The sequence below is a fragment of the Falco cherrug genome, chromosome 1, assembly GCF_023634085.1.
Source record: "Falco cherrug isolate bFalChe1 chromosome 1, bFalChe1.pri, whole genome shotgun sequence".
In the NCBI taxonomy this organism is placed as follows: domain Eukaryota; kingdom Metazoa; phylum Chordata; class Aves; order Falconiformes; family Falconidae; genus Falco; species Falco cherrug.
The window spans coordinates 48,633,030-48,650,988 of NC_073697.1; the positions used below are offsets into that span (position 1 = coordinate 48,633,030).

Here is a 17,959-nt window from a genome sequence, read left to right on the forward strand (position 1 = left end):
ATGTAATAGCAAAAAAGCTTTTATTTGAAACTTTATTGGGTAGTAAGTTCACAACATATCAGTACTTGTAAAGGTTTTGATTTTAATTTTTAGTCCCCTTCCCTTTCCCTCTACCTTCAGCCTTTAAGTAGAAGCACCTCTCATACTTGCCATTGATTCTGCTGAGAAATACCTTATAAAAATACCTGTTTTAGCTCTGACAATGGGCAAATGTGTGCATAATATACATTTTCTAGTAGAAGTAAAAAGGTAGACATCATTATGCATTATAAGTTTGCGTTTTGTGTTTGGGTTTGTTTTTTTAGGGATGGGTAAAACCTTCAATAAATTAAAGTACAGTTTACTTTTAGTAGCTGAACTGTTAGAACAAGAAAAAACTGTTCAAGAGTGACTTGACTCGTATTAAAACAAAAAAAAAAATCTTGTTTCAGCAATACCAGCTCTGCAACCCATCGTTCATGATCTGTTTGTGTTAAGGGGAACAAATAAAGCTGATGCTGGGAAAGAGTTGGAAACACAGAAAGAGGTGGTAGTGTCAATGCTGCTGAGACTTATTCAGTACCATCAGGTAAGAGAGGAGGGAAGAGTGTCCCTGATGTGGCCTATAAAAGGGTAACATTGCTTTGACTGCTAAAAATGTATCAGGCAGTATTAATGATTTTCTATACAAAACATTAATAGCCTGAACCTGTGTGATCTTTCCTGATAGAAGGAGTATGCAAGGATTTTTTTAGGGATAGGGGAAAGGTTCTGCACTACAAACTAATATTTCAAGTCAAATAACATGTCTGTGGGATTTTATAGTCAAGCCTAGGTAACAAAGCACTGAAAAGCTCCAGTTAAGATCACGGTCTTGGTTGTCTTGCAGGTTGAATAAACAGAAGGTTAAGAGTTGTAATAAATTAGCATTCAAGAAACTTAAGAGTGGGGGTAAAAGTGGAAGAGAGGACAGAATTACAAGTAGGATACATGCTGCATTGAAGTGATTTAGGTATTGCTGTACAACAGCAAAATCTTCAATAACATGTAAAAACATAAATTATTTGAATAGTGTAATGAAACGGGTACTTAGACAGCACTGATTACTTTGCCCCAGACCTCACGGGTCTGGAAAACATGTTTCTGCATTGTAGGAGTATAAGAATGACTTTTTTCAATACACTTTGTTTAAAAGAAAAACATAAAAGTAATTTTAAGAGAAGTGACATAATTAGCATGTGATCTTATTGCTTATTCAGGTGCTTAACAAACTTAATGTGCTTTTCCTTTCATCATGTGAAAATGCAGTTCTAGCATATGCTAATGTAAGCAATGTATTTTCTGAGAATAGTTGGGGGGGAAAAAAAGTCAGTACATTTTGCCAAAATAATTTGTTAGAACTACATGTTCAGATTGGGGTAATTTTGTGTATCCACATTTTCTTTTGAATTTGTAGTTTTATAATCATGAAATGGCTAATATTAACTATATGAAATGACACACTGTAGACACATGATGTGAAATAGTGAATAACTTCGTGTTACATAAGGTACTGCAATTGCTAGCAGATACCCTTCTGACACCTATTTAACCTATTAAAGACTACCCATGCGCTGCTCTTCCCACATCATCCCATTTGTAATTCTTTCTCTGTCCTGCTCTGCTGGTGCAGTACTTACGAACTAACCTTTGGGCAGTTCTGTTGTTTCCCTGGCTGTGGCTGGGATGTTCTGCAGTGGTGTCCCTGTAATTTGAGAGGCTCCAAGTGCTGTAGCCTTTAACTTTTTTCTGTTACAAATGTAGCTGCTGTCCATGGAGCTCCACAGTTCAAGTTATTCAGCCCACAATTTCTCTTATCTCCTCTCCCATGAGAAAGCTTTTTGGGAAGAATCTGGTCATCTTTTTTTTTCACTTTTTTTAATTGGCTGCATTTCTGAATCTGAATTACTTGAATTTCTTCTACAGGTGCTCTAACTGGTTTTCTGAACCAGATTCTTCTGTCCCACTTTACAGTCCATATATTAACATTCCTGCTTGCTACGTTGTTGACCCGTCTGTCCTTGAAAGTGTAGTCTCTATAACCCTCACACATAAAACGTGTTCAGCTACTACAAGTGATCCTTGCTGTTGCTGTGCTCCATTATATGAAAGTGACGTATCTCAAGTGAACAAGCTCTATTAAAAATGTCTGTTTTGTTTCTTGACCAAATTTAAGTTTTGAGCTGAAGAAAGAATATACATGTGGGAAATTCCTTTCTTCCTTCCTCTCCTTTTTTCTTGAGTATGTGATGTAGCACTTACATATACTATGCTTTTTTCAGTTGTTTGAGCAGTCTTTTGACAAATGCCATTTAAAAAGGACCAAGAAAGCATATTTTTCTAGTTTATAAAAAGTAACTGGAAAATACTTTTTTTTTTACCAAAAAAAAAAAAAAAAAGGCATAACTAAGAACAAGCTTTTAACCTGAAAATCGAGTTTGGAAATGTTGATTTCTCATGTGGTTTTTCTTTGCTTTTTGGCAGATGGATGAAACACTAAATATTTTTCCCACTAGTGTATTACTTCTGTATTACTTAAACGTTTTCTGTTAGTGTGGGTATTTACTTGCATTCTTTTGGACTTTTCTTCAGGTGCTGGAAATGTTCATCTTAGTATTGCAACAATGTCATAAAGAAAATGAAGACAAATGGAAAAGATTGTCCCGGCAAATAGCTGACATTATTCTCCCAATGCTTGCAAAACAACAGGTTATTATATGAATTTTTAAATCTATAAACATCTAAAATAATATTTGTATCAATAATGGCTTTGGGTATTTGATTTTTTTATACGAAGACAGATTTTCTTGAAGATGTGGTTGGCATATCTGAAAAAATTACTGCAAGGTAAACTAGTCTTTGAAGTGATGAAGGTGGTATTTAAATGCATGAAGTATGTGCAGTATCTTTAAGACTGTTTACAGAAGCAGCTCGTTCTACTTCTCTTACATACATGATTGTATCGGAGTGCTTACTAAATGGTGTGAAGATTCTCCCGTGTTTTTAGAATGTCAAAAGTACTTTTTTTTGTAACTGCAGTGGGTCTAATTGCATTTTTTCTTCAGTGAGGGGAATGGAAAGACATAGTGTGAAACTGCGTTAATAAATTGCAGCATCATGACATAGTTGGGGTTGAAATGGACCCCTGGATGCTGCCTTCACCTCAAAGTAGGGTCTACTGGAGCAGGTTGCTTAGGACCATGTCCAATCAGGTTTTGACAGTCTCTGAGGATGGAGCCTCCATAACCTCTCTGGGCAACCTCATCTAGTGTCTGAGCATGCTCACAGGCAGAAAACAAATAAATAAAAACAGTGTTTCAGTGTAATTTCTTGCATTTCAACTTGTGCCTTTTGCCTTCCATCCTAGAACTGGATACCACTGAAAAGATTCTGGCTCTTTCTTCTGTACTTTCATTGTCTCCTCCTCCCACTTCCCCCAGTCAGAAAGTCAGATACTTGTGCACGTTGTTCAGCCGGGACAAGGCTCAGGGTGACCTTTATCAATCTCAGCTGTCCCTACAACAGATGTTCCAAGCCAAGTGCTAGACTCTCTCTGGTGTGTGCATGTTTTTCTTTCCTTCCCCAACGTGCAGTGCAGTGAGTAGACCCCTTGTATCTGGAAAGAAAAGATGACTCCTTTTAGGAGAAAGATTCCCACCCCCCCTCCCCAAGTGCTGCTCCCTGAGCAACAGAGGACTTGACTTTGATACAGCTTTCCTGGAATTAGAAACACTTACTTCAAGGATAAAAAGTGAAACTAGTGAAACTGTGCCCTTAATGTTCTTTACTGCATAATGGCAGATCCCTACTCCCGGGAGGATACCTCATGGCTGGAGAGAGTGGGCAGTTACTGTAGATCAGACAACAGGTTTTGAGCAAAGCTAAAATGTTGGCAGATTCATACAAAATAACAGCAATTTCAATCTGTGCATGTGCTCAACTATGAAATTATTTAAACAAGCTAGGGTCATCCAGATTGGTCCAGTCCTTTGCTTTTTGCAGTTGATTATTTTATAATTTATCTAAAAACCTCATCAAGTGTCCTACCTCTGTTGCTGCAGTGTAATACCATTGTAACTGTTCCCTTTTCAGATGATTAGGAATGTTTTTTTCCTAGTTACCTGCTTAAATCTATGCACAGCCAGTATTGCTTTCTATAAATATGCCTGGTAGGATGTGTAGGGAGGCGAAAAGTTTTTTAAATTTTATGACAAGTCAGTCTTCTGGTCTCATTCTCTGAATATGACGTATTTATCCTGATAAAATATGTGGTATGTATATCGAATTTTTTTGTGTGTCAGTATTCTCAAAGCCCCTGTGTCAGAAGGACTGCAATGAAAATTTACCTTTCATAGCTTTTAGTTGCTCTGAATTTTGTACTGTAAAGGACAGTTTTATTACACAAAGGTGGTCATAAAAATGTTTAAAACATGAAATGGTAATTTTAAAATAATAAATAAATAAATAAAGGCAGTTACCTTTAGTTACAAATTAGTTTTGTGTTTTTCTTTTACAGATGCATATAGACTCTCATGATGCTCTGGGAGTATTGAACACTTTGTTTGAAATTTTGGCTCCTTCATCCCTTCGCCCTGTGGACATGCTTTTAAGGAGTATGTTTGTTACTCCTAAAACAATGGTAAGCAGTTGTTTCCAGAGAAGAGAGAATCTGGTGTATTTCATGCAAAACAAAAGAGCACGTGTTTCTCTTTCTGAATTTGCAATGTGGCGTTAAAGTACCTGCAGTGGATTTTAGGAAATAATTGGTTAGAACTAATGTGACTTACCAACTGGGAGCACTTCATACAAGAACGTTCTGCTTATGGATTATTTGCCTTCATTTTGTATTTTGAGGATCAGGAACATAGAGAAACATACTGTCATAATGAATTCTAGAATGCAATTTAATAGATAGTCACATTTTCCTGTATTAGTGCCGTTTTTATAGTTGAGAGCTTGTTTAACAGAGTGAATGTAAGCTTGACAGTTACCACAAGAATAGCATTTTGGAAGATATAAACATAAATGTTATTTCCTGCTTGCTCCATTCTGAAAAGGGTGTGATTTTGTACAACAGTTAATGAAAGTGTTAATGTATTTGAATTCGTTCCTATGTTGTGTTGTTTCACTTCAAAAGTACTCAATTTTATGCATTTTTGTGTTTGTGTTAGGCATCAGTGAGCACTGTCCAGCTATGGATTTCTGGAATTTTAGCTATCCTTAGAGTTCTGATTTCACAGTCAACAGAAGACATCGTTCTATCCCGTATACAAGAGCTTTCCTTCTCACCATATCTGATTTCATGTCAAGCAATTAACAGACTGAGACATGGAGAAAATAATGTATCTGCACCAGAGGATCGCACTGAGGTTAAACAGGCTAAATATCTTCCTGAAGAGACATTTTCTAGGTATGTTGTTTTTGAATAATTAAGGGGAAAGATTAAGATTTGAGAAATCACAAATATATTGGGCAATATATACACATGTAGAACTGTTATCTGATAGGAATAAAGTCTGTTAATGAGTTGATATGGGAGGAGTGAGTGTGGAGGAGGGAATGATGAGATGGAGAGCAGAGGGAGGAGATGAGCGGTTTGTAGTAGGGACTTCGGATTGTTCCGATGCCTCTTCTCAAGCCAAGTGAAGAACCTCATGGAGCTGTTAAAATGTATGAATCCTGGACTTACTTAAACTGGGTCTAAAAACTTAACTAGTTAATCCTTTCCTTCCTGTGAGGGGACTGAAAGATGAGTCATCCCCTTAGCAGAAGCCCTGATTTTTCTGCTAGAATCCTGGTAGCAGACAGATTCAAATCTAGTAAGTTAGTCCTGCTTTCTATTTCCTATTTTTAAGGAACAAATGGCTTTGTGTAGTTGGCTTTCCATACCGATGTCTTCAGTGTGACAGACTTCAGGCAAAAGAATTGTGGAGAGATGGCAATTGTATTATGCTGCCACAGTGCTTGTCTTCAAGGCATTATGCTCTTATGTGGTGGGAAGCATTTTAATTAGCTATTTGTTTAAGAAAATGAGAACTTCTTACTTAAGTATGGAACTTCACATAGAAATAACTTGGTGTTTCTTACTCAGCTCATTGATGAGGATGATGGGTAGAGGGAAAAGGGGCTTCTGGACTCCCTTAATGTGACATCATGTCCAACAGGAATGACTTGAGGAATGATTATGGCAAGGAGGATGGATGTCGTTACTCAAATGCCCTTATTTGGTGTGTGGATTTGTTTGGGGGGGGTGTGTGTTGTGAATTAGGGTTTTTTTGTTGTTGGGGTTTTTTATGTTTGGGTTCCACACCCCCATCCATACCACTCCCCAGGCTGGGGGTTTGATATGGAACCTGTTCGGTAGAGTATAGATAGATGAGGCTTTAAAAAGCTGAATTACTGTGACATGCAGTTACCCCTTCTCAGCTGAGCTGCAGTAACTGTCATGGTGTGTTTTAGCTCACTGCAAATCACTGTTAAGACACTATAGCACTTTTTGAATCTTTGCTGTGTGAGGTGGGGCTGGTATGTGCGTGCTATCATGACTTTAGCTAATGAGTAAATAACCCAGATCCAATATCTAATATGTAATTAAGTGCTTGTGATCATCTCTCCATACTTATAGCATCATATTTGGTTTAGGTCGACCTGTTCTGTAGCATTTAATTTGGCATCCTATTGGGGATGAATGGACAAGGTCTTCGTATTTTATTTTTTCAAACTTAGAGTTTCATGGGCAAACCTCATCTTATCCTGAAAGATGTTGTGTTAATAGTTTTTCTGTTGATTGTATATGTGATTTTTCAAGGTTCTTATTACAACTGGTTGGCATTCTACTGGAAGATATTGTTACCAAACAATTGAGAGTGGACATGAATGAACAGCAACATACTTTCTACTGCCAGGAGCTGGGCACGCTGCTTATGTGCTTAATACATATCTTCAAATCAGGTATTACTTTAAATACTGCCTTGTGCTGTAGCATACAGTGACAGAATGGTTTTTCAGTTGAGACAATTGTTGAATGCATCGAACTACTGAGAAGGAATACATAGGTGCTAAGGGCATAAAGAACCTCCCAAACTTTGTGCTTGTGCATGCAGGTCACACTTTTCACAGTTCTTCTGTCTATGTGGAACAAAATGTAACTAGTGACTTTTTATTTCTCCTTTTAACTGTCTAAAACTTTCCACTCCAAAAATGCAAAGCATTCCAAATTTTGGTCTGTATTTCTCATGGTGTTTCTCGCTTTGGAGGTTGGTAGTTATGTCCAGGCTTAAAATACTGAGTTAAAGACCGCTGGCTCGGGCTCATGACAGGGTAGGTTCCTGTTCTTTGTCATAATTAATAAAAACATTTTTAAAAAAACCCAAACCCGAAATGAAACAAACAACCAAAACCAGAAAAGTAGGAGAAGTAGTACTGTTCCACCTCACTGGTCTTGAGCTCCTTTCTTCAGGTTTGGGAATTCTGCCATAGGCATCTTCTGCTAGATGCCCAGTCTCTGGCCTTTTGGTAATTACTTAGTCAGCGTGATTTCTTGGTCTTATTTTCTGAATAGCGTCACTATATTCAGTTTCTTTTATTCTTTCTTTACTATGACTGTTCTTCTTTGCCTTCTAATTTTCAGCCTGCAGCTGAAATCCAACCGTGGATTACAGTAGTGGTGCCAAGACCTTTTAAATTGCATCCAAGTCCCCGGTTGTTCACAGACTCCCTTACAGATACTGGACAAGGAACTGGCCTTGAAACACCCTGAGAACCTGGCCTGTAAAATGGGAGTTACAGTACTTCACTACTAGCAGATGTGCATAACAACAAAAGTGCTTACAGAATACTATTATTAGATGTTTAACATGATTCTATGCTACACTGTATCCCAACAACCTCTAATCTTTTTTCTTTTTAAGCTCTTCCTACAGAGTTCAGTCCTTTCTTGAGGAAAAAAAACTCCTGAGTTCTATTCCTGTTGTTGCAGCTACCTGCTTCTTGCAAACATAAGTATTGTAGGTGTAGGCCTTAAAAAAAAAAAAGTGCTGATGGAAGTGTTCAGGTCTTCAACTAGTTCTCTGTCAAAGCCCAAAGCTTCTGCATTGCCTTGATCTAACTTCCAGTAGCTTTACTCCTCCTCATCTTCAGTGACAGTAACAGGTAGAAAAGTGATTGGGAAACTAATTGAGTTATGTTGTGAGAGTTTGTGCAGCCATGGTAGATGATGTTTTGTCTTTTGACTTGTCAGAAGAGAGCTTTGGTTTAAGAAACAAAGCCCTGCAAACATTGGTTCTTGCCACAAAGACTCCAGGACTGTGTGTGAAGAGGCACAAAATACAGTGATAGTGACCAGAGCCTTCCTTGATCTTTGTTTTAAGCCTGCTTTAGGGCACAAGACTCAAGATGTAGCGAGTAATAGTTCTCTTTTCCCATGCGTCTGTTACGATAATAACTGTTTATGCTATTATATTATGTTATGGAGAAACATTTGAAACACATACTGTAACAAGTAACTTATTCCAAATCACCTTAGCATAAGTGATTAAGTGATGTCAAGCCAAGGCCAATGAAATCAGAAAATCAAACTGGTGATTGAAATCAGGGAAGTGGATTCTTCCACAGTGGGAACTGGGCATAATGGGAAGGGAAGGCTCGGCTAGTTCTGCCGCAGCGACTGGCTTCCAAGCTGCACTATGAGTGCTGCCAGGAACTAGGTAGAAACTTACATGTAAAATTAAAATTAAAATAATATTAAAATGTTTATGCAGAGCACTGTGGTATGTGTATTGTGTGATCTTTAGAAAGTAGTTCAATGTAAGACTACGAACCAACCCTAACTACTAGTAGTAATGTGGTTGCTTTATATGGTATAACAGAGTAGAAGGAAAGTTATTCAGACACCTGGGCTGTATTTTCATGTCATAACATTTTCTTTCAGGTTTAGGCTTAGGGTTAACTAAGTGCCTGCCTTTGTAATACTTTCATTCGGTTAAGTTCTCTATAATTTTTTTTTCTCTGTAAATTGTATTCTCCTAATTACAAGTGCAGCTTATAGTGATTTGTGTCTGGGAATGTAGACTAAGGTATTCTATCATTTTTCACCACTTCTCTACTTGGATGTTTTGTCTTCTCACCCATCAGTGTTTTGTTCTTTTGGTTTTTTTTTTCCAAAATATGGGCAGTGCTGACTCCTATGTATTCAGCTATAGGAAGCTGCAAGATTAGAAATAAACATTTTCAGTGTGCTACTTTGAAGTTAGTAGAAATAAGTCATAGACAAAGCGAAAAGATTAGCATGCTGTGGCTTTCATGACTGTAGAAGGTCACTAGATGGTGCAATTACTGCAAATGCAAGAATCTGGAATGGTAATAGCAATGGCTTGCTAGTATGGAACCTGAGTTTTGAGGCTCAGTTATTTTTCCCATTCTTTGCTATTTACATTGTGTATTTATTGGTCCTAGGGGTGGCTTAAACTGGTCCACATGGCTGTGGAATTTACAGCTTCATTCTTCTTTATATCCACAAGGCAAGCAAGCAACACTAGAGATCTCTTTCATTATTATGATTAGCTTTTGGTTTCTAACTGGTTCTGAAAAAAAAACCCCACTTTTCCCCATGATCTTAGCTTCTCACAGAAACTAAAAAAATCTTGTGCCTTTAGACAGCTTTTAAGTTTATCCATTTTCCTTGTTTTCCCACCCTTCATTTTGACATATGAATACAGAATCAGCAAGTCAGAAAGCAAAATTCAGCTTTTGTGCTGAGTTTTCCATATGCAGGGTTCTCCACTTAAAAACATTTTCTTCTTGCACTTTAGAAATTGGATGGAAGGGTGTCAGTTTAATTTCAACTAAATGTATTTGGGGAACTGTTAGCTGGAGTAGGATACTTGTAAGCAATCTTCCTTAGCGTGTAGAATCGTATTTACAGCATAGTTTTTAATTAAAAGTTCTGTGTTTTACTTTATAAAAAAACCAAAACAAAAAAAACCTAAATCTGGTCTATAATGAACAATTTTAGATTTGGTAAAGGTTTTCACATATCATAAACTTCTTGCTGCATGACAGAGGAAAAAGTTGAGAAAACAGACTAGAATTGTAATGAAGCTTAACTAAAGCATTATTTGTTAGGTCTGGGAGCTGGTCATTACTTGTTTACACATTGCCCTTGGGCAAACCCCATGACTTGCCTTACATTTGTAAAACCACTTGGGATATACCTTTTTTTCAGGAATGGTAGTGGCTTATGAAACAAGAACTGAATTTTCAGGGTAACTTGAATAATTTTAAAACATCAGAATTCAGATTAGATCATGGTTACTTTTAACATGCTTTTTTTTTTGTTTTCAGGGATGTTTAGAAGGATCACAGCTGCAGCCACCAGACTTTTTACAGGAGATGGATCTGATGGTAGTTTCTATACCCTTGAAAGTTTGAGTGAGCTTGTTCAGTCCATGATTCCCACGCATCCATCTTTAGTTCTCCTCTGGTGTCAAATCCTGCTTCTTGTCAATTATACCAACTACAACTGGTGGTCAGAAGTACATCAAACCCCAAAGTAAGATTTGTTTTTGATCCCTAGTAGTAGCAGTGTGTCTCATTATATTTGTTAAAGTTATATTAAAACAAGCTAGCTGTTTTCTGCTAAGCCTGTCAGCCTGTTGAATAGTATTATTGGGATTCTGAAATAGATAGTTGTGCATTTACTTTATGTGTATACGTACTGTCTATTCTGATACCAGTCTGTCTTCCAAACTAAGGAAATGTATTCTGCGCTCAGTTGTTCCTCAAAAGGAAATACCAAGTAATCTCTCCACTTTTAAGGCAAGAATGTATCATGTTTATTGCTTTTAATTAAAATTATGGAAATAACTACAAGAAAATACTTAGTATTTCATGTTCCAGTGGAGACTTTGTATTTCACCTTTTAGCAAATAACCAGCCAGTGCAGATGATATATACTGTTGTATTTATGAAAACAGGATCTGACCAGTGTAAGTGTAACTACAGTTACATATGTTCTCTCAGTGGGTCTGTGTCTAAGTCTTATGAAAACACGGTATCAGCACCATGCTAATTCATTAGCATCAAGCGCCATAGTAACCTCAGTTAATGTTAGCTGTCTGAAATTCAGAGATTTGGTCTAAAATCAGAAAAGCATTCTCTTGGTATGAAGTTAGTTTATGCGACCTGTCAGGCACTGGAATGATTAGTCCTGTGGGGTAAGGTAGATATCCCCTGTGTGGGTGGGTATCCCTCTTTTAACTGTAGAGGGAGACCAACAACTGACTTGGGAGGCTTTTCTGTTGCTTATGGAGTGAATGTTAGGGAAAACTAATCTTGCTCTGCAACATGAGTGAATCAATTTGTGCTCAAATGTGACATTCTTGCCTCAGCTCAACCTCATGATGTGAAAAAATATTATTCTAATTCGAGGAAACATGAAATTATTTGGCATATGGGAGAAGTAGGGCAACTAAAATAGCTCGGGTGACATCTGCTATTTGTTGCAGTTATCTTTTTTTATTTACCAGTATCACCTCTGTTTTTTCTGGCTTGGGCATCACTTTCAATCTGACACTAGACTAAGTGCTCAAGAGCACTGGTTTGGCTTGAGAAGAAAATTGTTATCCTACCAGGGATGCAGTAGCCCATATTTTTCTTTTAAATAACCTGGTTAGTTCTTCAGAAGTTCTTCAGCCTGTCCAAGGAAGTAATAAGAATGGAACAAAAAATTGAATCTACAACCGTCAGAATGTAAAGAGCTGATTGAAGGCAGAGTGTCTGCTTCAAAGCAGTTTGGTGTTTGAATGAAGTTTCTAGGAAAATAAATATTATGTAAGCACATTGGTAGGATATTCCAAGCAATTTGATTATTAATGTTTCAGTAGCCATAGTAATAGTGGTAACAAAATCTAATGTGCTTCTTGCAGGAGACACAGTCTTTCAACTACTAAATTGCTTAGCCCTCAGATATCTGGAGACAGCGATGAATCTCATTCAGAATCTAAACGTGGTATGTGCAATCGAGAGATAGTGAGAAGAGGAGCACTCATTCTTTTTTGTGACTATGTTGTAAGTTATGAATTACGAGTTTTATAACTATAGTTTTGAGTTATCTTATTATACTGACAGTCTTTTATTAACTGAACCTGGTTCACAAGTGAAAAATGAAGACTTGTGAAATCAGCCATCTTATTTTCAGGTGGTGCTTCTATAAGCTTAGGTGTGACCTCATTTGGTGGGTTTTTTTTCCTGTTCTGAACAGAGAATTCTCTTGGCTTGGAAAGGATACCTGGTGGGTCATAGGGATATGGTTCCCAGCGGAGAATTCTTACTTCTTAGTGTGCTCCTAGCACCTCATTAGTGTTAGGCTTCCCAACATCAGTAGCAGTGCATAGTGTCTAGGAGACAAATTTCTGTCTCTGTACCCTAAGAGGAGAGGTTTTACATTCACATTTAACTTCTGTTTTGGCTTTCTAATGAGAGCAGTTCCTGTGGCTTTGGCCTCTTGCTGTCTCAATATTAACATTTTAGTTCACTGGGAACTTTTGAAGAGAATCTTCATGTAATATCTAGTATTGCACTTTGGTTTGCATTGCAGAGCAGTTTTGGGGCAAGCGAACTGCATTCTTTTCAGGTTCAACTGAACCAAAAGCTATGTTTAAGAAACACTTCAAGTACTAATGGATGTTCAGTCACTGGAGTCAGATTAGAGGTGGTCCAAGGTAAAACCATCCAAAACCTCTTTACTGGGAAGTGTCAGCCTCTCAGCATGACTGGTTAGCTCTGCAGCTGTTGCATTGCACTGCTTGTTGATACAGATATAGCCTCTGTAGGTTTAAAATTAATTATTGATAAATCTCTTCGGATTTGCTTTCCAGAAATTATTTGTGTTATGTTTAAGGCCAGTAGTAATAAGAAATCTTTAAAAAGAAGACTAAATGAAAATCATACTTTACAAGTCTGTGCATGTGCATGTTTATTTCAAACAGTATTTCTTTAAAAGTGGCATCTTTGAATTGACCTTTCTCGATTTACTTGTTTCTGGCCTGGATTTTTAGCGTTTCTTAAAAAAAATTACAAATTTGTTACAAATCTCTTCATTTGCAACAACAAGATCAAATGCATTTGGAATTTTTGTCACTATTGTGGCTTAACCCCCGGCCGGCAGCTAGGTACCGTGCAGCTGCTTGCTGACTGGCCCCCAACCCACCCCCTAGAGGGATGGGGATGAGATTTGGGGGAAAAGGTAAAACTTGTGGATTGATATTAGAACAATTTAATAATTAAAACTGAATAATAATACTAACAATTGTAATGAGAGGGGGAGAGAGAGAGAGAGGGAGAGGAATAAAATCCAAAAGGGAAAAAAACCCAAGTGGTGCACAACGCAGTTGTCCGCTACCTGCTGACTGCTGCTCAGCCTGTCCCCGAGCAGCAATGGGCAGGCCCCAGCCAGCTCCTCCCTGTTTATATACTGGGCATGACGCTCTATGGTATGGAATGTCCCTTCGGCTAGTTTGGGTCAGTTGTCCTGGCTGTGTCCCCTTGCAGTTTCTTGTGCCCCTCCAGCCTTCTTGGTGGAAGAGCCTAAGAAACTGAAAAGTCCTTGCCTTAGTTGTTTCTAAGTAATGCTTATAACAAAAGTATCAGTGTGTTATCAACTTTATTCTCATACTAAATCCAAACCACAGCATTGCACTGGCTACTGAGAAGAAAATAACTCTATCCCAGCTGAAACCAGGACAGTCATAAAAATAATGATGGTGATACTAAAATACAGCCACTGTGCCATTATTCCAAACTAGCTACCAGAATTTTATGTGAAAAATTCATGTTGTGTCAAATAAAGTTCTTGGTAATTAAACACTTAACATGGGTATTACTGGAATCAGATTTTAATTCTTTCCCATTTAGTGTCAAAACCTACATGATTCAGAACACTTGACCTGGCTTATTGTAAATCATGTTCAAGACTTGATTAATCTGTCCCATGAGCCTCCAGTACAAGACTTTATTAGTGCTGTTCACAGGAACTCAGCAGCCAGTGGTCTCTTCATCCAGGCCATTCAGTCACGGTGTGAGAATCTTGCAGCTGTAAGTTTAACTTTTTGACTTTTTTTAAAGAATAAAGTCACTTACACTTTAGCATAAGTTTAACTGATAAGTATGCAAATTCTGACATTTCTGGGTCATTTATCAACTTCTGATTTTATTTTTAGAGTCACTTCTTTAAAAATGCAACAATATATTAGCAATTTTAGTATCAGATGTGTTCCAATCTATCAAATCTATGAATTCAAGTAGAGTTGGTTAAGCTGCTTTTCTTCCTTTCTGGGTATTAACCCCACATAATATCTGAAGGGTAAATTAAACCTGTAACCTATGTCTTTGATTTCAGTGTCTTAGTAGCGTAAATAACAGAAGTACTAACTACAGGGGCAGGAATAGGAATTAGTCCATCTTCGGTAGGACCTAACAACATGAAAATGATCTGCAAACTCTGCCTTCCCCGTTGATTCGCCCCACAAGTTGTAGCCTCTTGGTGAGGGAAATACTGCTTCAGAAATTCAGTGTATGATTTCTTTTGATTATTTTAGGTTTCAGATTAAAAGGCATGAATGATATTTTATAGGGATGTAAGGTTGTATGCATCCCTCTTTATCTTGAGAGCTCACTAGATGGGAAATGTCATTTGCTGGGTTTCCTCTAGAGCTAATGATGGGAGATGCTACCATACCATGAATAGCCTGGTAACATTTCCTGTTTTCCCATTGTTTGTGCAAGTCTAGTGCAACTGTATTAGTGATTTAGGCATGTGAGTAAAACACTTTAAAGGTGAACGAGATTAATCTGGGCTTTAGTGTCTGAGGTAGAATGAACTAAAGGTGTTTGAATGGACGATGTCATTCTGTGAAACGTTTGGTGATGGTCAGAAAAGTCAGTGAAATTAAAATAGCTGGTATTTACAGTCTACTCTAAGAGAAGATTGGTTCCACGAGTCAAACTAGTTTGTCTTTGTGTTTCTCCCTTTAGATTATTAGTGATGAATTGGTGCTAATAGTAAAAAAAATCTAAACATTTCTTTGCACCCTGTTTAATCCTGAGTGGCCATTGCTGTCTCTTGTTTTGACTGTTCATGCCCCTACCTTCTTCCAGCAAGGGTTCAAGCTTCTCACTATTTTCAGAGCTTTCTACAATTCCACTTAAGTCTTTCTAGCTTTTTTCCCTAGAAGCTTTGCTCCCTACTTTTTGCTTACTCTTTGTAAGAGTAAGCTTTTACAGTTAAACATTAAACAACTTAATGTTCATGTTAATTAAATAACCCAGTAACTCAAACCTATTCATATATAGATGATTATATTGATCAACTAGTCTGCTAATAGTTTTTCTAAATGCCTTTCCCTTTAGCTTGAAGGTCTTTGTATTCCAACTGATTGCCTTTTTTTTTGTGTGTGTGTGTGTGTGTGTCTGTTTCCTGGTTTGTTTTGTTTCAACATCCAGCCCACAACTCTGAAGAAGACTTTACAGTGCTTAGAAGGGATACATCTCAGCCAGTCTGGGGCTGTCTTAACATTATATGTTGATAAGCTTCTGTGTACTCCATTCCGTGTGCTTGCTCGCATGGTTGACACACTGGCTTGCCGTCGGGTAGAAATGCTTTTGGCTGCAACTTTACAGGTAAATATATTTCATTTGTAAATAAGATTGGGCAGTGCTAGCAATATAACCAAGTGTAATGATTTTGATTACATCAAAATACAATGATGTTTCAGTGATTTCATTAGAAAGGAATCTTTTTTACGTAACATGTAGGTACGTGATTGTTTACATTTCACTTTATCAGCCTATAATTTTCCTAACCTGTTCAAAGTACCTATGGGTATTTTACTTATTTCTGTCCTGTAAAATTCTTGTGACTCTTTCCTATAGAACAGTATTACTCAGTTACCAGTAGAAGAACTGGATAGAATTCAGGAATACCTTCAAAACAGTGGATTAGCAACAAGGTAAACAATATGAGTACATGTTAAAATGCCAAACTGTTGTTCTAGTATTAATTGTATTAACTTTTTTTACTATGCTTTGTTTTTTTTCTTAAAGGTAAGATAGTGGGTCCTTTTTGGAGGTAGAATAGGAGTAAAGCCTCTCTTATGAGATGCAGGCATATTCTGGCACAAGAATATGTAGTGTTTGCTGGGTTGAATTTGCAATATACTTAAGAATTAAAGCAAGCTAAAGGCTTGAAAGCATAAATTATCTCTCCCACATCCCACTCAGTATTTAACTTTTGAGAGACAGCAACCGCAAATTAATTCCTTGACAAAAACAATTTTACTGAAAACAACTTTATTTTCCTCAAACTTCTGCAGAATTTTGTGCGTCCAAGCTGGGTGTGCTTGTGTTTTGTGGTGGCTTTACACCCCCCCACCCCCAGATAACTGTGTTAAAACTTGTAACTGTTTAGTCTCCTGTTTAAACTGCTGTTACAACAAGGAGAAAATGGTTCAATATTTTTTGTATTTAATGTTGGAAACAGCTTCATTTACTCTTCTTGATGTCATTGCTGTTTGAGAGTAATATATGTTAACTGAAATAAGGAATAAGTAGGGGGAAAGTATCTAAAGCCCAAGACTGCAGTAGATTGATAGGAGTGTGCCGTCGTAGGTAGCGTTACATTTGACTTCTCAAAAAACCTACAGAAGCTCAGAATGACTTTATAAAAGTTCTTGATAGCAGTAATGGGATCAAAAAATGCCAACCAAACAAAAAATATAAAAACCTCAAACTCTTGACACTGACATAAAACCACAAACTTGAATCCTTAATATATTGGTGGGGGCAGGGAGGGGAAGGAACAGTTTTAGTGGATTCTTGTTTTGTATCTGTTACAATGTATTTGTCTGCAATCAAAGAATCTGTACACTAACTTTTGATTCTTATTATTAAAAGAAGTTACTGTATAAAGAAAATGTAACAGCTTGCATCTTATGCTTAAGCATGTACAGATTAAATCTTTATTGTTGATGGTGCTGAGTTCATTTATTTTGGCTACTGATAGCTAGTGACATTTACAGTTTTGCATCATACAACTGTATATATCCAACAAAGTACATAAGACCCTACTGCTTTTCTCTCCCAGGATTAGAATTAACTCACTGGATGTCTTTGTATTTTTAAATTACTTACAGAACTGAGTAAATAAGCTCTCTGCTGATGTGTTCCTCTATTTTCAGACACCAAAGACTTTACTCGCTCTTGGACAGGTTTCGTCTTATGGTAGCACCAGCCACAACTAGTCCTTCACCTCTGGTTACCTCACACCCACTAGATGGAGAAGACCAACCAGCTTTAGAGAATGTAATTCTAGACAAAGTAAGATTATATTTGGAAAGTGTCACTAAAAGTGCCTTGGCTGTAAACAAGCTTTGCTCATTACAAAATATTTAAATACAGGTTATTTGTACTATGCATCAATGTTCTCGTCATCGTCAATGAATCTCACATATAGGTCACTGAATTATTTCGTGTGTTGGCTGACTGTTGAACTTACGATGAATAATTAGGATGTGCACAGATGTTTATGTTGATGGTGCTATGAAAAAAACATCGTTTTTCTTTGCATAAATTTAATGGAAAGATTTACCTAAGATTCAGTAGAGACAGGTATCTCCTCTTTTTTTCTTGATGTGTTTACTGCAGTGATCAGTTTTATTCATTTGCTGAAAACTCTTGGTTGACTCTTGGAAATAAGATTTTACTTCTTGATTTCCATTTCTCAGCTTTGAATTACTTTCAGAGAACAGTCATGACTACTTAACTGTTTCTGTCTTTCATGTACTTAAGTGTGTTTATTTCAAAGTGGAGTGGGAAGCTAACAGCCAGCCTTTTGGGGCCTGTGTCCTCCTTTCTTTCCAGTTTATCCCATGGCACAGAGAACATCTTC

The 17,959-nt window shown here is 37.3% G+C and overlaps 1 protein-coding gene across 7 annotated transcripts in view; it reads left to right on the forward strand.

Annotated features, from left to right (window-relative positions):
- Positions 1-17,959, forward strand: part of HTT (huntingtin) — an 87,658-nt gene that overhangs the window by 44,465 nt on the left and 25,234 nt on the right. For all 7 annotated transcript variants that reach the window (XM_055726227.1, XM_055726284.1, XM_055726339.1 and 4 more), the window contains 11 exons: positions 432-568; positions 2,611-2,727; positions 4,535-4,657; positions 5,190-5,428; positions 6,827-6,969; positions 10,360-10,567; positions 11,943-12,084; positions 13,930-14,109; positions 15,517-15,693; positions 15,946-16,022; positions 17,250-17,388. In XM_055726227.1, coding sequence (XP_055582202.1) covers positions 432-568; positions 2,611-2,727; positions 4,535-4,657; positions 5,190-5,428; positions 6,827-6,969; positions 10,360-10,567; positions 11,943-12,084; positions 13,930-14,109; positions 15,517-15,693; positions 15,946-16,022; positions 17,250-17,388 — 1,682 coding nt within the window. The remainder of the gene's footprint in view (positions 1-431; positions 569-2,610; positions 2,728-4,534; positions 4,658-5,189; positions 5,429-6,826; positions 6,970-10,359; positions 10,568-11,942; positions 12,085-13,929; positions 14,110-15,516; positions 15,694-15,945; positions 16,023-17,249; positions 17,389-17,959) is intronic.